The sequence below is a fragment of the Chrysochloris asiatica genome, unplaced genomic scaffold (assembly GCF_000296735.1).
Source record: "Chrysochloris asiatica unplaced genomic scaffold, ChrAsi1.0 scaffold00175, whole genome shotgun sequence".
NCBI classification, from domain to species: domain Eukaryota; kingdom Metazoa; phylum Chordata; class Mammalia; order Afrosoricida; family Chrysochloridae; genus Chrysochloris; species Chrysochloris asiatica.
The window spans coordinates 2,265,593-2,291,445 of NW_006408693.1; the positions used below are offsets into that span (position 1 = coordinate 2,265,593).

General features: G+C 36.5%; 1 protein-coding gene across 2 annotated transcripts in view; it reads right to left on the reverse strand.

The window, feature by feature from the left end:
- Window positions 1–25,853, reverse strand: part of TMTC2 (transmembrane and tetratricopeptide repeat containing 2) — a 684,646-nt gene that overhangs the window by 356,482 nt on the left and 302,311 nt on the right. For both annotated transcript variants that reach the window (XM_006871819.1, XM_006871820.1), the window contains one exon: window positions 21,913–22,741. In XM_006871819.1, the coding sequence (XP_006871881.1) occupies window positions 21,913–22,741 (829 nt within the window). The remainder of the gene's footprint in view (window positions 1–21,912; window positions 22,742–25,853) is intronic.

Here is a 25,853-nt window from a genome sequence, read left to right on the forward strand (position 1 = left end):
CCTTGTTCTGTTTAAACAACTGGTTCTTGGTCTATGTACAGATTCATCATGAGCACAATTAAGTATTCCGGAATACCCATTATTCACAGTATCATTGGCAGGCTGCTAAGATCTACACAGTCGAAAACTTTGTGTAGGCAATAATGCACAAGTAAACATCTTTCTAGTACTTTGCTTTCAGCCAAGATCAATATGGTGTCAGCAATGATATCCCTATTTACACGTTCTCTTCTGTATCCAACTTGAATTTTTAGCAACTCCTTATCTATGTACTGCTGCAATTGTTTTTGAATGATCTTTAGCAAAAAATTTACTTGTAGGGAATATTGATACTGTTCTATGATTTCTACATTTGCTGGGTCACCTCTTTGGAATGGATATAAATATGGATAAGCACTGGGCTGTTTGCTAACCACACAGTTGGTGATTCAAACCTACAAGCCGTTTCTTGGGAACCCTATACTGGGTCACTATGAGTTGGAACCAATCCCATGGCACTTACCAAAAACAAGAACATCCAATGGCTTGGCCAGATAAGCTGTCTTCAAAATTTCTTCACAGAGACAAATGAGCACTTCCAGTGATACATCCATTTGTTTAAATATTTCAATTTGCATCCCATCAATTAATTTCTCAAGCCTTATTTTTTGTCAATGCTTTAAGGGCAATTGGGACTCTTGGTTGAATCTGATCAGTTTTGATCATGTGGTACCTCTTGAAATGACAATTATCAACCCATTAATTTGGTATGGTGACCCTGTATGTTTTTTCCATCTTATTTTAATGTTTCTTGTGTTGTTCAACATTTTACCCATATAATCTTTCAAAATTACAACCTGAGTCTTCCTTTAATTTTAATAAATGTTCAGTGTGTTCTCTTTTGGTTTTCTAAATCCAGGTCTTTGCACATTTCATTATAATATTTTACTTTGTCTTCTAGAACTGCCCTTTGAATTTTAATTGAATCTACAATCAACGCATTCTACATAACTGCTGCAAAAGACCTCTTAAAGTATTAAGAAGCAAAAAAAAAAAAAAAAAAAAATCACTTTCAGGACTAAGATGTCCCCGAGGAATGAAGAACTGATGTCTTTCAGCTATAGTCTAAGAGCAGAATATTGACTATATCATGGACTTCCAGAAGAACAAAGAGATCTGTCTTTAAAAAACTACAGCCAGAATGGGGCCTAGAAATGAGGATGATGACACTGCATCCCATCTACTTTGGAAATGTTATTAGGAGGGACTAGTCTGTGGAGATGGACAACATTATTGGTAAAGCAGAAAAGTCAGTAAAAACGAGAAAGACCCTAAGTGAAATGGATTGATACAGTGGCTGTAACACCGGTCTCAAATACAGCAATGACTGGGAGGTTGTCCAAAATGAGGCCAATTTCATTCTATTGTACACAGGATCAGCATGAGCTGGAATCAACTCAATAGCATCTAACAATAACAAGCATAAAGGATGATTTCTTTAAGAAAAGACAAATAGATGGTTCCAAATAGCAGATTGGATAAATTCTAGACAATCTGCTCATTTAAATTGTTTTATTTTGAAAATAAATCCTGTTAAAAACATAGAAAGGGGAAAAAGAGGAACCCCTGTTATATCTAAGGGCCCTTCACATTTATATTTAACTGCATGTGAAAGGTATCCATTTACTAGAAAAGTATCAATCTATGACATTTTATTGTATGGTCTTCAAACAGCATCAAAACAAATAAATAGCCCCATCATGCTCAAGCTGTTCTAAACAGAAAATGAAATGTGAGGTCCCTCTAGCAACATTCAATGATCTACAGTAACACCTCCAAGAATTCTTCAAAGTTTCCATTCAAATATACAGCACTTCTAAATTTACAGAGTAAACGTATACTTATTCTAAACTATGGCCATTTCATTTTGATTCGCAGTATCCGTGTGAGGATATTTCATTAATTTTGTTTCAAGAATTTTTACTTTATACTAAAAGTTTGATGCTGTTGTTGTTGTTAAGTGCCATCGAGACAGTTCTGACCCATAGCGACCCTGCACAGGGTTTCCAAGGCTGTAAATCTTTACGGGAGCAGAAAGCCTCATCTTTCTCCCACGGAGCAGCTGGCAGTTTCAAACTGCTGACCTTAAGGTTTGCAGCCCGATTCGTAACCACTACACTACCAGAGCTCCTTAAAGTTTGATGGTGTAATATTTATTCTTTTACTACAAAATAATAAGTAACTTTCTCAGGATTTTGACATGTACTGTTCTTTGAAAAATTAACAAAAATGGTACAGGAGTCTCTTAATATTGATTATTTCCTTTTCAGCTATTCACTAAAATATTAAGACCAAAACAGTAATTTTCTTTTTTTCTTTTAAGGTTTTATCATCTTAACATTCAGGTCTCTATGAGCAAGGATGCCTGTGTGAGTTACCTCAGCATTTTCATTTCACAGGTGCACTGAACACTGCCACCAAAACTAAGAACCCTCCCTTCAGATTCTTTACTTCAGCTAAAATTTATTTTTAACTCAAAACTTTAATATGTCTTCGATCCATATGTCAAAATCTGCCAAAATTCAACTACTTAACTATACTAAATATGGTAAAAAATTGTAAATTTTGTGTTCTCCTAGTTTGAATTTTTAAAAATCTATATGCTTCCACTAAGAAGAGTTAATAATTGAAATATTCTGCCATTTATCTGTGGAATACCAGTAAAATGAAATGAATGCATTGTGATGGTGGTTGTTAGGTGCTGATGAGTCAGTTTCTACTCAGAGCATTTCCGAAGCTTTGAATCTTTAAGGGAGCAGAAAGCCTCATCTTTATTCTCCCAGCTGGCAGGCTCCAACCACAGGCTTTGTGGTACACAGTCCATTGCTAATTGTTAGGAGCCACCAAACTCCCATAAATGCACTGGTACCTAACACATCTAGTAAGAACAATTTGCAATGAGATTAAAGCTGACTTTGCAGTTCACAGCCCAATTCGTAACCACTACGCTACCAGAGTTCCTTGCTAACCAATTTTCTACAATGTAAATTAACACTTGATTCATTAAAAAATACATTTAAAAAAATTTATAATCTCAATGCATAGGAGTCTTGATGTGACACTGTGGGTAAATGCGCCAGACTGCAAAGCTGTCTGAACTGCAAGGTTGGCAGTTTAAGCTTACCAGCTGCACCTTGGAAATCCTATACAGGGTCACTATGGGTCAGAATCACTTGATGACCCTTAACAACAACAACATATATACCCTATACAAAGTCACTATGAGTGAGGTGATGGCACTTAAAATCAAACTACTTCAGTGTGAAACTGATTAAAGACATAATCTCAAGATGCATTGATTAATCACAGGTAATTGGTATGCAAAGGTTGGAAAAAAAGAGGATGGATCAGTATTTCAAAAATATTGCCTTGGTGATAGAAATAATGCTGGAGATAGTATGACAGAATCTTAAAAGACCAATGCCTTATTCAATGTAAAGATCTGTTTTGAACATAAAAGATACATGGACTATATCGTATGGAATGCACAGAAATCACACTGACTACATCTATGGCAAGAGAATATGGAAAAGCAGTCAAAACAAGGCCAGGGGCAGACTATGAAACAGACCATCAGTTGCTCATATGCAAGTTCAGGCTGCAGTTAAAGAAAATTTAGACAAGTCCATGAAAACAAAAGTATGACCTTGAACATACTCTACCTGAATTTAGAGATCATCTCAAGAACAGATTTGATGAATTATACACTATGGACCAAAGAACTTTTTTTTTTTTTTCTTCGTTCCACTATCAACACTCCTGGGAGCAGCAGTCTAGAAATTACACAATGTTCTGCATTAGGCAAACAAAACCCCTTTGTTCTGCTGTACAAAACCCCTTTGAAGTATTTAAGAGCAAAGATTCAAGATTCATGAGCAGTTTGAGGACTAAGGTGCACCTGAACCATGTATTTTCAATAGCCTCATCCATGTGAAAATTAGACAATAATTTAAGGAAGAATTGATGTATTTGAGTTACGGTGTTAGAAAAAAATATTCAAAGTATCATGGACTGCCTGAAGAATTAACAAATCCATGTGAAAGAAATACAGCCAGAATGCTCCTTAGAAGCAGGAATGGTTAGACTTTACAACTCATATAGAGACATATTATCATTAAGAGAGACCAATCCTTGAAGAAAGACTTCAAGCTCAGTAAAGTGGAGAGTCAGCAAGAAAAGCAAAAAGATGGACTAGCCCAGGAGCAGTGGCAATGGGCTCAAGTATAACAATGACTGTGAGGATGGCCCACAACTGGGCAGTGTTTCATTCTGTTGTGTACAAGGTCACTATGAGTAGGAAATAGAACAATGGCAAGTAACAGATGGTGACAGGAGACAAGAATGTTTCTCCAGAGCTGAAACTCTAAATTCAAACTTTTAGCCTAGTAGAACAAATTTCTATTTGTTAAAGTCATCCACCTGTATATCTGTTATAGCAACACCAGATAAATATGCCATATTACTAGATGCATGGTGTCTTAGAGGCATAAATCCATGTTGCCCACTCACAAGTCCTAAATGTTGACATTCAGACTATCTACATGTTGCTGTTGTTGTTGTTAGGTGCCATCGAGTCAGCACCACTCATAGTGGCCTTATGCACAGCAGAACGAAACAATGGCCAATCCTGGGCCAACCTCACTACTGTTGCCACACTTGAGTCCATCAATGCTGCCACCTGGCCAATCCATCTTGTTGGGGGTCTTCCTCTTTTTCTCTGACCCTCCATCTTACCAAACATGATATCCTTCTCCAGCGACTATTCCATCCTGACAATACACCCAAACTATGAGGGACGAAGTTTGGCCATCTTGGCCTCCAAGGAGCACTCTAGCTGCAATCTACATGTTAGGTTGATTAAAATGCACATGGAAGCCAGTTGGTTATTCAAACAGCCAGTATTGGAGTTGGGATATAACTCACTATGCCCAAAATTTTAACTTAAAACCTCAGAGTAAATATACAAGCCAGGTTTTTGTAAATGAACTGAGAACCATAAACAGTCACAACCAAATCTTGATGGTCCTCAGACTAAAGTACCACAGAGCCTCCTACTTCTAATATTAAAGTGAACTACACAGGGATATGGCACTAGAACTTCAATGTCTGTGTCACATGCCCTCAAAATATATGTCAAAATCACTGTCTTAAATTGGTTTGAAAAATCTTGTACCGCTGCTTCCAAATAACAGCAACAGTAATTAATTTAAATTTTACCACTATTATTTGGTTGGTTAAGGAGCTCTGGTAGCGTAGTGGTTACTAGTCGGGCTGTGAACCGCAAGGTCAGCAGTTTGAAACTACCAGCTGTTCCACAGGAAAAAGATGAGGCTTTCTGCTCCTGTAAAGATTTACAGCCTCGGAAACCCTGAAGAGGGTCGCTGTGAGTCAGAACCGAATACATGGCACATAACAACAACAACATTTGGTTGGTTGGTTGTTTATGTGCCGTGGAGTTGGTTCCAACTCATAGCGACCCTGTACACATTCCGAAAAGAAAAAAAAAAAAAAAAAAATGACAAGGGGGCTAGATCTTTTGACCTCTTCTTCATAAGCAAGAAGGAGAATCAAACTCAGCATCATTTCACAGACAATTACTATGAGGCTGAGTTCAGACATGCCTCCAGTCTTCTACCTTCTCTGTGAAATCTGAGCCCAACCATCCCTGCCACAGAACTCTCAGATGGGCTCGATAATTCATTGCTATGACTCACAGTTATGGGGCGTATCAGGGAAGTTAACAGGTTGCAATTCAAAATGAGAAATGCTAAGGGCACAATTGTTTCAGTCAGAACAGCCTCTTCCCAGTCAAGCCTACTGGCAGGCCCCTTGCTAGTCCTTGTCCTCTCAGACACAGGCCCCCTTGACATCTGCCTTGTTCCAGCAATATAACAAAATTCTTTCAGCATTACTAATAAATGCCTAAGTTCACTACACTTCAATATAAGCCTCAACCTGAAGGTGCTCAGTTCTAGTTCCATAGGTTAGCAAACCTAGTTCCCCAATTAAGTGCCTATTGGCACCCTACTATATATGAGAGCCCAAGAAAACTGTTTTCCTTATTCCATGGGCTGGGAAGCCCACCGCTTTATCTGGAGCTCTGGCTCTTGGTTCTCATGCTGCTACACCCCTGCCACTCTTCTGTTAAACCTCTGGTGTCACAGCTTTCTGTCTCTGGACTGAGAAGTTTCAATGTCCAGGGATCTCAGGGTCCAAATTACTTGCTCCACTCCTGGCTCTTCCCCACTGACCCTAGGGAGACCCCCTTCCAGACTTCTGAGATGGTTTATTTTATACCCAGCAGGACAGTAAAACTGATCAATCTTATTGGTTTCCAAGTTTTTACCCTCACAAATTAGCTCTACTAACAGTCATTCAGAAGTGAATCATATAAACCTATCAGCATTTCCTCCCACCTTCTTTTATATAAATCAAACAGGAAAAGGTAATTTGGTGGAAGTTAAAAAGACTATGGGTAGAAGAGTCATATGAAGTAATTCATTGCAATGCACCTTAAAATTATTTTCAATACTTACCAGCCTGTGGACAATACCATTTAATGTTAACAAGTAGAGTGAACATAACTCTAAACCATCTTTAGAAAATATTTATATTACTCAAAAACTAAGGAAATATGCATATGAAGTATTCTATGTCAATATTGCATATGTCTCTTCACCAAAGCGTTATTTGTAAAACCTGTAAAATAGACCAACTGACAGAGTAAAACTAAAAAAAAAAATTCAAAATACCTTAGACCTTCTGGCTTTTGTTGGTGAAATTCTCTTTTATCAAGGAAGCACAAGAGAAAAAAATGTTTATTACATTTATTTACTATCCCAAAACAAACAAAGCAGTGCATAGCTATTGAGCAGATTCCAATTCATGTTGACCCCATTCTACAAGATAGAAATGCTCCACAGGTTTTTCATGGCAGTGGTTCCGTACAATAAGCACTGAACTGCCAACCATAAGACTAGTGATTAAGGCCACCAGCCACTCTGCTCCCACAAAGATGTAGAGCGTCGGAAAACCTCTGTACAGGGTCACTACGAGTTGGAACTGAATTGATGGCACTTAATAACAGCAACAACAGCAATTATTACCAAAGCCAATGGTCAGGCTTTTCTTCTAGGACACCACTGGGTGGCTTTGAACCACCAACCTTTAGGTTCAGTTATCAAGCACATACCATTTTCAGCACCCAACTGTCTTCTTCTTTATATTGCTCATGCTGTTGTTAAGTTCTGCCAAGTCAGTTGGCGACACATAGTGCCCTTACATAGGATTTCAGATGAGTAACAGGTTGGTTTGAACTGCCTATACCTTGTAGTTAGCAACTCACTGATAACTCTATGGCTCTGTAGGATAAACACTGGACTGTAACCACAAGGTCAGAGGTTCAAACCTACCCAGTCACTCTTTGGAAACCCTATATAGAGTCATTATGGATTCAGAAACAACTGGATGGCATATAACAACAACAATAACAAGTATGTTGTTGCTGTTATGTTTTGTGGAGTTGGTTCCAACTCATAGCGACCCTGCACAGGGTTTCTGAGGCTATAAATCTTTACAGGAGCAGAAGGCCTCATCTTTCTCCCATGGAACAGCTGGTAGTTTCAAACTTCTGACCGTGAGATTAGTAGCCCAATTCACTCTGAAAATCATAAGGCTGTTAAGTTATTTCTGACAGTCCAAGCAAATAACTGCATTTAAAAGAAATGTTGTACACTGACACTTCCGGAATTAGTCCTTCTAAAAACTTGACTCACAGCTGCTGTACTGAGTATCTAACTACATTCTTCTACATTTAAAATTCCTAGAATGATGAGACAATCCATTCATAATTAAACATATGCTTACGCTACTTCCAAAAAAGATACTAAGTCAATCTCTTAATATACCATACCACAATGTTTCCCATACAGGAACTGATTTATGCTTTGTTAGATAACTAAAGGAATGCTCACAATGGTATTAGAATCCTTACAGAATAGAAACACTAATATTGCTCTGCATTCAAAGTGGTCTTCTAGGGCGTGTTTTTAACTTTGTTTCTCTCTACTGCTAATCAAATCTGAATATGTTTCTTACTTGGAAAACAATATTTTTTACTTGAAAATATTTAATAGGCTTAATCATAATTAAATTTTCAGTAAGCCTACATAATATTTTCACAATAACAACTAAATTAACAATGATAAATAAAGACTTCAAAAAATAGTTACCTAATTTAACACCCATACACATAAAAATAGGGTTCACAATTTTCTTCAGCTATCTTCTCATAGAGTTATGCATACATTGTTATCTACACCCAAGTCTTTCTCAGTAATTACATTATCTTAGAACATCAGGGATTTTTTCCATGATCCCTTGAGATTTAACTGGCATTTTCTTTTAAAGCCATGATCATCAGTAATACGTGCATGTGTGCAACAAACCAAAAAGTGCAAAATAATGTTTATTTACTGCCTTCTTGAAAATCTCCTGTATCTATAACAAACTGTTACTTTATATTACAGATGATGTTAACTTATTTTAAACCGTCTGTGTTTTATAAGGGTCAAATATCTGTACTTTGATTTTCACACTCTTTAACTTACATTAGCAGCTTGGATTTCTTCTTCTGAAGGAGAATAAAAAACTTCAAATATATCAACTATGACCTTAAACAAACTTTACTCTCAAATATAACTTACATCATATTTAATCATTGTTTAATAGATGCCAGGCTTGAAAGTATTCCTTAGGTTTCCCTGTTTGTCTAGAGAACTGCTCATTCAGAACACAAAAAAATGCTAGCTAGACCATGTTTCAGGTAGCTGCTGTAGAAGAAATAAAACAAAAAAATTAAACAATAGAAATTGATTTTCTTATGGTTCTGGAGACTAAAACCCAAGTCAAGTTCTTTTCCTTGTCTGTCTTGAATACCTTGACTTGCAGACAGCATCTCTTGTCTTCTCCCACTTTTGCCTTCCTTCGTGTCCAATCTACTCAGAAGTGATTAGGTTTAGTACATGCTCTACACTGACATAGCACAGTTAATATAACAAAGCAAACACACATTCTGGGGAATTACAATTCAATCCATAGCAGTAAGAAAGGAAAAGCAATTAGAAACAATATGAAAGCAAAAATGCAGATTGGTAAACAAGCTAATTTACTTTGGGATCAATTTTGTTTTGCTTTATTTTCTAGGATCTTGTTCAATTTAGCTAGAGTTTTAAAAATCATATATAATATTTTTTTCATCTCTGTTGCAGTTGTAGTTTAAAATTAGTTTTTGGTTTGAATCTGGGCAAAAGACATGGTGTTGTTTTAAAATTTATGATGGTGGATTTATATACAGGAATTTTCAGGGATTTTTTTGTTTGGTTCCCTCATATGTTAGATAGAAAATATCCTCACCTTCTTCTTTAATGGTTTTATTTTCTTGGTTTTTAGTTCATCTACTCGAGCTCTTTCCTTTCCTAGGGTCATTCCCTGGCTCATCAGAATTTAGCAGAAAAATTTCATCGTAAATGCCAACGTCAGCTTATTATATATAATTCTGAAACTCTAATTAAATTGAACAAAATCCAGGAAAAGAAAAGATAATCTAACAAAGCAAAATTGACTCCAAAGTAAATCAGATCATTTCTAAAACCCACGACATGAATTACATCAGCTGGGGGGGTGGGGGGAGGAGTCATCCATAGACAAAGCATCAGTTCTAACCCAGTAAATACTACTAAATATACAAAATATATATAATTCTAGTTTTATATGTACCAAAAATAAATAATCAATGTACAAACCTTCAAAAGGTATCATATGATCAAGAAACTATGGTACTAAAGGAAGAAGTCCTAGCTACACTGAAGGCACTGGTGAAAAACATGGCTGTAGGAATCACAGGATAATGTACTGGACTGCAAGGTAGGTTTGAACCACAGAGTCAGTGGTTTAAACTCACCAGCTGCTCCTTGGAAACCCTACACAAGGCCGCTGTGAGTTGGGGCCGACTTAACAGGTATCTAATGAATACCAATCAAAGTCTTCCAACATACTAATACCAAGAAACATGAAAGACAGCCAACTAATCACCCCAGATTGGAAGAGAACTATATGTGTGCCCATCTCAAAGAGAGGTGACCCAACCGATTAGGAAATTATCAAACAATAGCATTAATATAACAAGCAAGAAAAATTTTGCAAAAGATTATTCAAAAACAGCTGCGATACATTGACAGAGGAACTGTCAGAAACTCAAGCCAGATTCAGAAAAGGATGTGGAAAAAGTGCTATTATTGCTGAGGTCACATGGGTCCTGGCTGAAAGCAGAAGGATGTTTACTTGTTCTTTTTTGACTATACAAAGACTTTTGAATATGTGGATCATGACAAGCTATGGATAAGATTGCTAAGAATGGTTGAAATCAAGAAAGGTGTGTATCAGGACAGCAATTTTTCAAGATGCTTACTCAACCTTTATACTGAGCAAATACTCCAAGAAACTGGATTATATGAAGAAAAACATAGTTTTGGAGGAAGACTAATTAACAACTTATGATACACAGATGATATAAACTTGCCTGCTGAAATATTTACTGATGAAGATCATAGACCACAGTCTACAGTATGGATTGCATCTCAATATAAACAAAACAAAAATCCTTACAATTTGACCAATAAAAAAAAAAATCATGTAAAACAGGGAAAAGATTTAAATTGTGAATAAACTTCATTTTGCTTAGTTCCACAATCAATATCCATAGAAGCAGCAGTCAAGAAATTAAATAATGTATTGCACTGAGCAAACCTGCTGCACAAGACCTCTTTAAAGTATTCAAGAGCAAAGATACCAGTTGGAGGACAAAGGTGCACCAGACCTAAACCATGGTGATTTCAATCGCATCACATGCACGTGAATTAAGTTGGACAAAGAATAAGGAAGACCATATAAGAATTGTGGATTATGGTGTTGACGAATATCAATGGTACCATGGACTGAAGGAAGAACAAACAAATCTGTGTTATAACAAGTTCAACCACAATGCTCCTTGGAAGCCAGAAGAGTTAGACTTCGTCTCCCATACTTAGGACATGTAGCCAGGAAGGACCAGTCCCTGGAGAAGACTTCATGCTGGGTAAAGTGGAGAGTCACCAAAAAAGTGGAAGATCCCCAACCAGATAAATTGGAACTGTGGTAGCTCAGGTAACAACAATTATAAGGATAGTGCAGGACCAATCAGGGTTTCCTTCTGTTGTACAAAGAGTTATTATGAGTCAATACCTACTTAATGGCACCTAACTCAACAACAACAATTTTATATAAATTCTTATAGTGAATAAAAAGAGAAGTCTTTCCCAACTGATCATAATAGAAATATAATTGATTCGCAAACCAGAATATGCTGTAAGAGGGAACCTAACCAATCTTAGAAACATGGTGAGAACAAATCTGTCACAATATTAAACTGCTAACAGATTATCATTAACTCCTGGTTTATTCCAGGAATGCAAATTATGTGCAATAGCAGAAAATCTATTAAAATAAATCATCAAAGTAACAGAGTGGTAGGGGAACTCATATGATCATCAATATTAATTGAGAACAGTAATTCTGAAACTAGAAATAAAATGAAAATTCTGAAGGTAAAGAGTTATCTACAGGAAATCCATTCTTCTTCAAAAAAGAGTTAACAGACAAAAACACCACTATAAAAACTTCTAATTAAATTCTAATGGAGGTCTTTTGTTGTTGTTTTGAAGTGTTCTGGAGTCAATGTTGTGGTTCAAATGGACCTTCTGGTCAAGTGCTTATCCCACATTGTGGTGTTCAGTACCATGGAATAGGTTCCTACTCATAGCGACTCTGCACAGGGTCTCCTAGGAATGGCTGGTGATTTTGAACTGATGATCCTGGAGTACAAACAGACCTAGTAGTCCTATGCATTATCCTGCAGTGCCACACCAGGGCTCCATGGACGTTCTAGCATATAATAAAAGAATGAAAATAAGTGAGTTGAAAAAAAGAAAACCGTGAAATAAGGAGAGGTTTCAGGAGGGTGATCTTCAAAGACACGGGTGATACTTCTTGAACTACAAGATACAATACCAGGTAACTTCTTTTCATGGTATTCTTCAAACTGTACAAACACAGTGTAAGTGTATGTATATGTATATACAAGCATAAATACAAACACTTCATATATTAATTAATAAAACAAAAGCAAAAGTGCTGAATATTTTTAATAATCAAACACAAAAATTAATGAAGTCAGAGTAATTTAACTTCATGTTTATTGTAATCATACTCTAATCCCAATCCTTTTGAAATGCTATTTTCAATCAACAGAGAAACCAGTTGCTTTATAATTATTTCAACCCCTGGCAACCCTATGCATTAAGGAGAACTAGTCCAATAAGGTTTTCTTTGGTGTAAGCAGATTTCCAGGCCTTTCTTCCACCATACCAGTGGACAGGTTTGAACTGTCAACCTTTATGGTAGTCCAATGCAAACTGTGCCCCCAAGGACTACTCTTTGGAATATCACATTGCTCTTGAGTAGATTTCGACTTTTAGTGACTTTAGGACAGAAAAGCAGTGCCCCCATAGGATTTCCAAGGCTGTAAATCTTTATGGAAGCAAACTGCCTTATCTTTCTCCTGCAGATTAGCTGGTAGGTTAAAACTACAAACCATTCTGTTAGCAGCCAAGTGCTTTAATCACTGTGTCACCATGAATTACTGGTGCTCTTCATTTCCTTGGAGTTGATTCCAATTCATAGTGAACCCGTATAGGGTTTCCAAGGAGCGGCTGGTGAGCCTGAACCATTGACTGTATGGTTCAAAATGACCTTGTGGTCAAGCACATTAACCTGCAGTGCCACACCAGGACTTCAGTCTTTACAATACGTTTTTGTTAAGTGCTATCGAGTCAGTTCTGACCCATAGCGACCCGGAACAGGGTTTCCGAGGCTGTAAATCCTTATGGGAGCAGAGAGCCTCATCTTTCTCCCGTGGAGCAGCTGGTAGTTTCAAACTGCTGACCTTGCAGTTCACAGCCCGATTCATAACCACTATGCTACCAGAGATCCTTTCAGTTCTTTACAATATAAACCCTAATAAATACATTCAACATGAGGCAATAATCACTCAAAGTTTGGGAATTGTTCAAAAGCCTGTTAGGATTCCATAAGTTTTGCTATAGATAATTTCAAACTCCTGCTGTGGGTTAATGCACTGAAACCAACCGCACCGTCAGTTTGAACCACAATGTCAGTGGTTCAAGCTCACCAGTCAATTCTCAGAAATCCTAAACAGGATCACTATGAGTCGGAATGGCTCAACAGCACTTAAGAATGACACCAAATAGAGTAAACATTATGGTGTCTCAGTAATACAAGTATACTTAGTTTACTGTGATTCACTTATTCCACTTCACAGATAGTGTAGTTTTTGCAAATTGAAGGTCTGAGGCAACTTTCCATCGAGGAAAACTACCAGTGCCCTTTTCCAACAGCATGTACTCACTTCCCATCTTAGTGTCGCACTTTGGTAATTTTCAAACCATTTTAAACTTATATATAATGCTATTATGTGTATAATAGACTATAATATAGTGTAGATATAACTTTTATATGCATGAGGAAACAAAAAATCCGTGTCATTTGTTTTATTATGATACCCACTTACTATGGCAGTCTGAAACTGGACCTAAATGATCTCCCAGGGATGCTTGTACACCATAGTTACTTTCACTGAGTTCATAGAGCCTGCTTTTCCCCCACAAAATCATAATTTCAGCCATTATAGAGGGAAAAGAGAAAAAATTATTTTGGCACTCTGCTTTTGGAGGCATGGAAGCCACATAATGCCTTTCAGTAATGGCATAGTATATGCAGAGGCAGTCAAGATATCAGTGCCAGACAGGGTTTCAATCTATGCAAAAGGTCTCTTTGAGTCAGAACTGATTCTGCACCACCTGTCACCACCGTTTTTGTTGTTGTTATGTGCCTTAGAGTCAGTTCCAACTCTTAGCAACCCTGTATAAGATTTCTGAGGAGCAGCTGGTGGCTTTGACCAACAGACCATGTAGTTAGTGGTCAAGTTCTTATACTACAGTACCACTCCAGAGCTCCAACAACAACTGTATATGTTATTATTCTATTGTATGCTTGGTACTTCACTGATCTGCTTATTTATTATAACTTTTCAGGATTGACAATTATAAACTCAAATTAGTTGGCAAAAATTGAGCAAAAGTAATTGGTTTTAGAAAAGGAAGGTGATATGTTTACGATGTGGGACACAACATGTGTTAAAGTTCATACCTACCACTCATCTGTCAGTTTATTATATGGTGGTGGTTTGCTTATTGCTGTGATGTTGGAAGCTATGGCACTGGTATTTTAAATATCATCAGTGTAATCCATGGTCAACAAGTTCCACCAGAGCTTCCAGACTAAGGAAGACTAATAAGGAGAGGTGAACTGCTGAATGGTTTAGCCACTGAAAACCTTATGAATAGCTGCAGAACATTGTCATATATAGTACCAGAATATTAAAAAATAATGAATAATAACACAACATTATCAGATATATTGCCAGAAAATGAGCCCCTAAGGATGAAAGACACCCAAAAACAGAACTTACAAAGACCTGTCTCCTCAAATAGAATTGGCTACGATGATGCAAATGCAGTACAGCTTTCAAAATCTTCATTTCCTGATGGAGCACAACTCAAAATGAAGACAGTCACCTACAAATATTCATTAATAATGAGAAAACAATGTACAAAGTATGAAGCTTAGAAAATGGGAAGTTGTCCAAAATGAACTGGAACATATCCTAGGCATTAATGAGCTCAAATGGACTGCCAGTGGCCATTTTGAATCTAACAATTATATGATTTTCTATTCTGAGAATGACAGATTCAAGAGAAGTGGTTTCACATTCATCATCAAAAAGAACATTTAAGACCTATCTTGATAGAATAATAACCATATGCATACAAGGAAGGCCAGTTAATACCACTACTATTCAGATTTATGCACCAACCGCTAAAGCCAGCAAGGATGAAATTGAAAAATTCAACCAACTTCTTTCCAAAGTCCTGGTGTGGCACTGTAGAATAAGCACTGGTGTGAAAGGCTGGTTTGAACGGCAAGGTTGGCTGTTCAAACTGGCCAAATACTCCTTGCAAACCCTATACAGGGTCACTATGAGTATGAACTGAAACAACAGCACTTAAGACAATGAACTGACTTCTTCAGTCTGAAATTGATCGAAAATATAATCAAGATGCATTGATAGCTACTGTTATTTGGAATGTGAAAGTCAGAAACAAAGAGGAAGGATCAATAGTTGAAAATATGGTCTTGGTGATAAAATGATGCTGAAGATTGCATGATAGAATTTTATAAGTTCAGTGACTTACTCCTTGCAAGTACCTAAAATACATAAAAAACATTTACATGGAGCTCACCAGATGGAATAGAGAATAATCAAATTGACTATATATTCAGGAAGAGATGGTAGAAAACTGAAACAAGGACAGGCACGGAATGTGGAATATGAAAGTCCAGACAGAGCAGAAGAAAATTTTAAAAAACTTCACACGGTTCATAATATGACCTTGAACATATTCCCACTTGAATTTAGAGACCATCTCAAGTACAGATTTGATTGATTAGACATTACCGACCAAAGACTAGAAGAGTTGTGGGACAACATCAATAACAACACACAGGAAGAAAGTAAAAGGTCATTAAATAGACAGGAAATAAAGAAAAGAACAAAATGTAAGCCAGAAGAGACTAGCAAACTTGCTCTCCTGTGCAGAAATGCTAACGTGAATAGAAGAAATGGCTAAGTGAAAAAACTGAACAAAAATTTTCAAAGGGTAGCTCGAGAAGACAAAGTATTATAATGAATTAGAAAACCAAAAGAGAAAAACATACTCAGAATTTTTCAAGCTGAAAGAACTTATGAAAAAAACTGAAGTCTTAATTTTCAATGTTGATGGACTGTTTCTATGGGCAAAATACTGTATAAAGCATCAAAAGAAGATGGAAGATATATACCGCACCCAAAAAAAAAAAAAAGTCAATGATCAAGAACTGAAGGAAAGAAGACACAGAATGAGGGATATCATTGCAGACATCAGATGGATCTTGGCTGAAAGTAGACCACACCAGAAAGATGTTTACTTGTACTTTCTTGACTACGCAAAAGTTTTCTACTAAGTGGATCATGACTCATGACATTGTATCATAATATGAATAACATCATAAAGAATACACATTTCAGAACACTTAAGTGTGTTCATGAGGAATCTGTACGTAGATAAAGATGCAGTAATTCAAAAGAATAAGGGGATATTGAATGCTTTCAAATAGAAAGATGTGTGCAGGGGTTGTATTCTCTCACTATACTTATTCAATCTGTATGCTGAGCAAGTAATCCAAGAAGAATGATGGCATCGGAGAAGAAGAGTAAAAGTACTATGGACTGCCAGAAGAACAAACATTTGTGTTGGAAGTACAGCCAAAATACTCTTTAGAAGGCAGAATGGTGAGATTTCATATCTTAAACTTTGCACATGTTATCAAGCAAGACCAGTCCCTGGAAAAGGACATCATGCTTGGTAAAGTGGAGGTTCAGTGAAAAAAGAAGAAGAGTCCCAATGAGACAAGACTGGCACAGTGGCAGCAACAATGGGCTCAAGCTTACCAATTGTGAGGCTGGTGCAGGACCAGACAACGTTTTGCTCTGCTGTACATAGGATTGCTATGACTTGACAGTATCTAGCAACAACAAAGTTCACAGAGATACAAGTTCATGAAGAAAACACAAGGGGGAATTTAAAGCTCATGGAAATATTCTACTGTATTTCAAATCCATTTTTTCCAAGAAATTTTTGGGGCCTCGTGGTACATATAACCCTAAATTATGAGGTGTCTGAGCTACAGCAAACCATACTGATGCCTGCCTGGAGCTTTTTCGTGCATCTAATTATTAGCAATATGTACTACATAAAATGTTGCAGTGTGTAATTTCCTGATGTTATCAACTTCAGATGTTCACTTGCATATTATTCAAAGATGAAAATTTTAAAGGCACTAGTAATAAAAGGCAGTAACAATGAAAACTAAAAGATATCTGACTTGAGTCAGAACATAGTTATTACAGAGTCAATTGAACAGAACAGTATAACAGATATACTTGTAACTTAGAAACTCAACAACACATTCATTTCTGCATAATGCATACGACATACATTTGTGATGTATGTACAGAAGAGGAGCAATAAAAGCAGCCTTTGGATAGAAATTTGGAGAACCCATTAACTTAAGAAAAAATAAAACTACTGTTGTTGTTGTTAAGTGCTGTTGTGTCTAGAGAGTTGCAAAAAATGAGAGATAGTAAAACGTATTTGGTAATCTATAACTCTTGCTAGAGGGATCACTGCTGCCCAATTCTACAGTCACAGTTCACAAGCCAACAAGAAGAATGGTCATACATTTAACAGCTTTAAAATGAATTAATAAATGATTTTGCCAAGCAAACAGTAATTAATATGTTTTATAAAATGCATTTTCCTAAAGGAGAAAAGCTCTTAAATATTATGTGGCTTATTCATTACAACAGTCATCAAAGAAAGTTTTTTCTTTCTGAAGCACAAAAATGCCAAGAATTATTGTGCAATCAGCAAACGACTGTAATCAACTACGTCTAGTATTTTCCTGACATTATCAACCACATAATGAGATAGGCCATGTAGTTTACATAGTCCAAATCAGCTATCTTTTATCTACTATCCAGATTTAAACCATCAATTAGCAGCAAAGTCACTAGAACAGACTTTACTCATCATCATTTGCATCCAATTAGTTAATGACTGGCAGCTGTCTACAGGACCCTTTACTGAAAGCAGTAGCATTACTGTATAATTCTTCACAAGGCTTAAAATCATATTCTATTAAAGCGCATGAGAAACTGAAACATTCCCAAATTTCAAAAGCTTTCAAAGTAGCAAAAAACTTAGCAATGAAAGAATTGTAATCTCAGACAACCTTAAGAAAGACTGGCTATACAATGTTTCTAATCATTGGTTAGGCTCAAATAACATAAGAGACCAAGAAAAATCTGCCTAAAGGACAGTTACTGCCCAAAGGAAGATTACTGCTAGCCTCGTAATTGCTAAGGAAATAACTATAACCAGAAATATTATTAGAATGTTATAAACAGAAAAATATAAGAACAGAACATGAATTTAAAGAGTTTTGCCTTTTTTCTAAATGGCAGCATATGTCACAGATGGCAATCATGGAGTCCAAACTAACTCCACTCCTGATTGTAACTCCTGCATCCATTAGACCATGTATATCAAAAGTATAGTAAACTCTTCCACATTCTATTATGCATGTAAAACCACTTGCTACACTATCCATTTCATAAGTAGAAAGACTATGATTTCAACATTCATTACTTAATGTATTATATATTGAATGCATTCTATATACTGAGTACTATTATTGTTATTGCATGGGGTATTAAGGTCTAAAATAAATACTATGTGATGCCTTTGACATCAGAAACTGGCAGGGATTCAAATTGCCTAACTACAAATTATCATTCCCACTCAGCTCCCATAGAAAATATCCCTTAGCCAATCAACTCTCTTTATTGAAGAACCCAGACATAGTTCTTGTTCTATGTTGAGTAGCAGGTTTCCATGCCATGACAACCCATGAAATTACTGAAACAAAGGAATCACATATTCCTGTGCTTATCAGGGACATAACACACGCTTGATACTATAAAGCCTGTGTTCCGCAACCCCTACTTATTCAATTTGCTCCTGAACACAACTTACATGTCAAGTGGTATTTTCCTCTTCAGTCTGTAAATTGTTGTTGTTAAGTATCATAGAGTCAGTTCCGACTCATATGGACCCTGTATTGGATTTCTGAAGAGTGAGTAGTGAGTTTGAACCACCAAGCCTTGTGTTTAGCAATCCAGTGATTATCCTAGAGTGCCACATCAGGACCACAGGCTATAAGTACATGTGACTAATAAACCACTACAATTCTCATTTGTCCAGTGTTGGGTGTCATGGTCATGTGTTCAGTCAACCATGAAATGTGGAGAGACAGGAAAATCTAGAGTCATCCCTGATTATTTTACTTGAAGCCAGAAACTAGTAATCTCACTTAAAGGTTGTTTTGAAAAGCTGAGGGAAGCTGAGTGTGGACTATCCTGAAAATAAGAAATTTCAGGAGACCATAGTTTCATAGAGCACAATAGCTCTGTAGGATAAGCACTGGACTGCTAGCCATAAGGTCAATGGTTCGAACCCAGTGGATGTTCTGTAGGGTGGGAGGGGGGGAGAAACAAAAAGCTCAAATGCATTGCCCTTGAGTGTATGTACTCTCCAAGGAAAAATAATTCTCCTACTTCTTCTCCTTCTATCCCTTCAACAACCGTAGGAAATACCTAGGATTTACTAACTACTTCATCTACTTGAGTAGAGATGACTACTTCTCCCCTTTAATCTCATCTGCCTTCCTCCATTATTTCAGAGTAATAAAAGCTGGCTAGACACTTAGCTTCCAAGGATAAAAATAACATTTTCCAGTCTTCCTTGAACTAGGTGCAGCTAACTATATGTACGCAAACATAGTATATACAAATTCTGTGATATGGTCTAAAAGGGAATGTGTACACCCACCATTTGCCCTTTCTCCCTTTCTTCCTGTTAGTTGAAGTGCTGATGTGATAGAGACATCTTGAACCATTTGGGCATGGTGACACTCCAGAGATGGCAAAGGAACAAAAGAGAAGGAGCACAAATTAAAAACCCATGGCGCCATCTTATCAACACAGAGCTGCACAAACTTAGATTGTTACATGAAAAAATAAAGCTTCTCTCTTATTTAAGCCACTGTTATCTTGGCTCTTTGTTATAGTAGCATACCTTAAACTTAGCCAATATATTTCATAACTACTCAAAAATCCCTTGATGCAAATAATAAAAGATGACATTTCTTTTTCTGTTTGATTTGATTTTTTAACATGCATATGCTTTAAGCATAAGGGGGAAAAATAAGCAATATAGCTTTGTTCTATATACTTATACTATATCACTTACTAGAGAAGAAACAGTAGCTGAAAAGCATTCTACGAAAACTGATTACAACAATTTTACAGCAAGATTTGAGTCAGACATTCAATAAACTGTGGTACTCACTAACTAGCAAATCCACAAAGTAATGATTTTTCAAAGAGAACTGAGGGATTGTATGCACTAGCTCAACTTAATGTTTCTACTCCTCTTAAGATTCTTACAATGTACTAAGAATTTCAAGTACCAATAATTAGTTCTCTGGCTTTAAAAAAAAATGTGTAGTTGCTCATGAACTCTTGATTTAATATGTGCCAAAGTCAGATCTAAAAAGTACAATACAAAGGCAGTAGAAACAAGTATAAATTTATGGATAAATAACAGAAAAATGGCTTATGAAGAACATGACTACTTGGCACTATTTCCTATGGTATTTCTATATGCAAATTTTATACATACTTTCACTCAATTGCTTTCCAACTTTCATCACTGTTTAATTGCCAAAAGCAAAGTAATCCACTGTAACAATTTTAAAATATTCACTTGTATTTATTTATTGTGAATGCTTGTTCTATTATGGCTATAGATTCTGAAATTTGTTAAAATGATTTTCTAACTGTAAAATATTAAATATATGAAAAACAATCTTTCCACTGTATAATAAAAAAATTTTATTTTGCTAAGCAATTTAAGAACACTTAAACAAGAACCTGCTACCAGATTATTAAGTCCCTGCAAAGCTAAGCGAGACTAGCACCCCCATGTGCACCTAGTGACACCTAGGGATATAATTCTGAGATTCAGAGGTAGCTCTACCTCCAAATCATTTTAGAGATGTCATTGTATGTCTGGTGGTATTTTCCTCAGGTGATGCTTGGGAAACCGAAGAGCTAAATAATATCTAAATGGGGTAACTTGACTTTTACTACATGATGAAAGAGTTCATATCAAAATTTAAAATGGGAAAACTAAACATTTTTTCTAAATTCTTACAATAGCCATTATTATTACAAAATAGTGATTCTAATATCTCTAGACAAATGTAATCAACAACAACAATGAAAACAAATTACCATTTTATTCTAAATATAGGGAACATTGGTAGCTGAAGTGCTCAGTGGCCAACTGAAAAGTCCCACCAAGTGATCCATTACCAGGAAGATAAGGCAGACTGCTTCCTTAAAGATCACAGACTTAAACACCGTAGGGGGACGTTCTACTAAGTCACTGTGAAATGCAATTTATTCAACTACAATTGCTGCTGTTAAATGTTGTTGAGTCAGTTCAGACCCACAGCAACCCTGTAAAGGGTTTCCAAGGAGCAGCTGGTGAGCTTGAACCGGTGACCTTGTGGTTCAAACTGACTTTGCTGTCCAGCACATTAGCCCACAGCTCCTACAATTCAACTACTATGTTGTTGTTATGTGCTGTGGAGTTGGTTTCAATTCATAGAGACCCTGTACAGGGTTTCCAAAGCTGTAAATCTTTACAGGAACAGAAAGGTTCATTTTTCTCCCGCAGAACAGCGGGTAGTTTTGAACTGCTGACCCTGAGGTTATGCCAAATATGGAATGCTAGAAATGTCTGTAAATTAGTTTCATTATTCATCTCTTTAAAAATAAAAAAAGGAAAGAAAAACACAGATAATGCATTAAAAGAACCCCTTCTTCCTTAATATTGTGCTTTAAAGCGAGGAGCCAAGATTTTAAAAGGCAAAAATAATCTATCAAGTCAAAAGCAAAAAATAAAAGATTACCTTTTGCTGGATTTACTTTTATCCCTGATCTATACAGCATTTCCTCATTTTGCCAGTCTCCATTCCTGATCGCAGTCTTGAGTCCATAGAAAACAATTAATGTAGCTGTAGCATAAAAAATCAAGCTCTTGAGAAACCGCTTTTGGACTTTGACATAAAGGGCTCTGGCACCCACTGTAATCAGAAGGCAGAAGCCCATACTAGGAATATACAACACTCGCTCTGCAATTACAAAGCCGACATAGAAAAACAAATTTGTGGCAGGAACAAAAGGTATTATTAACAAAGATAAAGACAGAACAACAATGTTCTCAGTAGAAGGAAGTTGTGTTCTCTCTGGTACATTAATTTTTATGCCATTTTCTACTTTGGATGCAAAGCTGGGCTTAATCTCTGAGTTCCGGTACTCCATGTCTGAATGGCAGCTATGTCCATTTGCATTCTGCTTGCCATTTGTTACAACTTTCCCACTGCATTCTCTCTCTATTGTAGGGCTCTTCAAACCATAGTAGGCAAGGAGGAGGAGTCCAGTATAGAAGGCCACAGTGTGTAGGTTTCTCCAGTCACAAACTGTTTTGAGCAGAGGCACAGCATCCATTGACCAATCAAAACTGAGGGTATCTGGGCATAGCAACAGCCAAAGGTTCTTGGTTGGCAAGTAGAAGAAGGTGAGCGTTCTAGCCAGGAAGCTATCCGAATCAGCAGCTGGGTTGTCAGAGTTCGAAAAGCTTGGTGGTTTGTTTCCCATCCAGTATAAACGGGCCCCCAAAAGGGAAGACCCCCAGAAAGTTAATAAACTAATGCTGAGGAAAAGAGACAAGTTCTTCCTCTGAAACCAAAAAAAAAAAAAAAAAAAGGGGAGGGAAAAATAAGATCATCAACATAGCATGGGAATACATCATGTAAATATAAGAGAGAAAATACATTATTAAACAGACAATTTAAAACATTCAAATAAACTCATTTACATCTCCTTTTAAACAAATTTAGATAAAATATAACATTATAATAAAAATAACTTGACTGTGGAATCCTACTTTGCACCTTAACTTTTAATTAGCATCTTTTCTTCTTATTGCTCAGTAAAACATGAATAACCAAGCTTTTACTTTCTGACTTCTTCAAATGGACTGAACATATTCCTCTCAAAAGTGTTGGAAGGTCACAATAAGACTACAATGTAAAAGTACTTACCTTTAAGTTTGGGATATAGTAGATACCTAATAAATGTCTGTTTTGACTTTATAGTTTGGATTCTGAAAAACTAAAGAGCAAACATGCCAAAAGATAAGGTGCATGACAGGACTGTGCCTCCTTAGCGCTAAGACAGAAACTGTATTTAGCTTGCTCTATGCCAGTCCCCATTTCATTGTCTCCAATGTCTGCATATGCAGTCACTGACACCAATGACATCAAATGTTTCATAATATTGCCATGAGCCCTAATTATTTTCTTATTGATAACTACTTTTAAAAATAAAATTACTTGAAAAATGAATTTAAGAGAAAGACAAGAGATTATGATAGGAGACCAATGGGCATGCCCGTTGGGAAAAACTATATTGTCCATTCAATAATTTTAATAAAATCTAGTAATTTATAAAAATTAAGTTTATTATTACCAAAACATTAGCATTGAAGTTATGACATGGTGAAAGAATACTTAAATGCAATAAACTACTAAATAAACATGACTAAGTAATACAAATCAATAGTAACTACTACGTAAAGTTCAAATCTTAAAAAAAAGTGATAAAATTTAAAAAGCATAAATCATAATGAAGGACAATAATAATTTATAAAGAACTTTCCATTTTAAGATATTTTCAGAGTCTCCCATTTCAAAAGTGGATACAATAACTAACAACAAAAGATATTAAGATTCTGAAAGAAGATGCTCTTATACAACCAGTCTAACCTAATGAGACTATCTAGCAAACTCTTCTAACCTGCGGAAGAATCTAGTGTCATCTAACAGTAGATATACCGAAGAGGAGAAAGGTATGGGGGGAGGAAGGTATCACATCTCAAACATAATAAACGATTTGTTCGTAACTGAACTCTCGTGGAAAATTAGCTCTCGTGGAAAACTGAGCTCTCGTGGAAAATGTTATCACCGCTGTTGTTGTTAAATTCTTATTGTCAAGTCAGTTCCCACACATAGAAATCCTTTATAGTGAATCTGAACCTACAAACTTGCAGTTAATTTATGGTTAGCAGTCCAGTGCTTATCCTATACCAGGACACCATTGTATTATCTCCTAAATCAACAGCATTCAGAATGATTCCTGAGACCAGAAATAGATTCACCAGTGCTCCCAAGCCCAAATTCAAGTCCATCCAGAATCTCAGAAAGTAACTTTATTTAAAACACAGAATCTTATAGCTGTAATTCCTTAAAATGGCCTCGTACTGGATTATGGTGGTCATTAAATTCAAAGATTAGTATTTTTATGAGATGAAGACAGAAAGAGACAGAGAAAAAAGAAGGCCATATGAAGACTTGTTGTTAAGTACCGTGGAGTCGGTTCCGACTCATAATGACCGTGTACAGGGTTTCCGAGGCTGCAAATCTTTACGAGAGCAGAAAGCCTCATCTTTCTCCCACAGAACAGCTGGTAGTTTCCAACCACTGACCATGAGATTAGCAGCCCAATTTGTAACCACTACGCCACCAGGATTTAGGCAGAGATTATATCGATGTATTGCTGCACCTACAAGGCAAAGAACGCAAAGTACTTTGGTTAGCGATCAGGAGTCCCGGAGTGGCACTGGACTGCTAACCACATGACTTGTGGTTCAAACCCACCAGTCATTCCTAGGAAACTCTAAACAACGTCCCGATTAAGTCAGAGCTGACTCAATAGCACTTAGTAACAACAACAATTAGAAGCTTGGAAGAGGCAAGAAAGACTTCTTCATTCAGAGGAAACATGCTCCTGCTAATACCTTGATTTTAAATTTGTTAACTTCAAAAGCTGTGAAAGAAAAATTTCCCTTTTCTTAGGCCAGCCACCAGATTTGGGGTACTTTGTTACAGCAAACCTAAAGATTGAATACACACTTCATAAAAATATATCAAATGTTTAGTTTTAAAACAAAAAGGGAACTGCTTTAAATACATGCAACTTTTAGCTCTGGTAGCATAGTGGTTACGAATCGGGCTGCGAACCTTAAGATCAGCGGTTCGAAACTACCAGCTGCTCTGCGGGAGAAAGATGAGGCTTTCTACTCCCATAAAGACTTATACCCTTGGAAACCCTGTACAGGGTCGCTATGGGTCGGAACCGACTCGAAGGCACTTAACAACAACAACAACAACAATGTATATTGCATGCAACTGACACAGAGAACTCTTTCTTATCTACCCCACCTCTAATTGCACAGTGTCAGTAATGGGACCTCCTCACTATTTATACTCTCAATCTAATGATCTCAGGAAGGGTCATGATGTTTTAAATTAATAATATATGATTTGTTGTTATGATAAGGACTGCCAAAACTTCTGTCTCCAACACTTGACCTTCACAGTCATGTATTCAGTTGTCTACTGGAAATATTTACTTAAGGGCTTAAAACTCAAAATGCTGAAAATTGAACTCCTGATTTCATACCTTTCTCAAACTAAATGCCGCACCAGGACTCCTCAAACTAAATAAGATAAATTACTTCTCTAATCATCTCTACTTCAGAAAACAATATTAGGTAACCAGTTGTTCGTGTTCTCTCTCTTTCTTTTCCATTCCATCTATTAAACCAAGTCTTCTCACTTGCAATTCAATATAAATCCCAAATCTGTCCATTTCTCCTTATCTCTTCTATCACTGCTGTTGCTGTTCCTGCTCATAACAACCCAGTACAGAGTTTCTAAGAGCAACTGGTAAGTTTAAAGTGTCAACACAAAGTGCTAAAACAATAATCTCCTCCTAACTGGTGATCCGA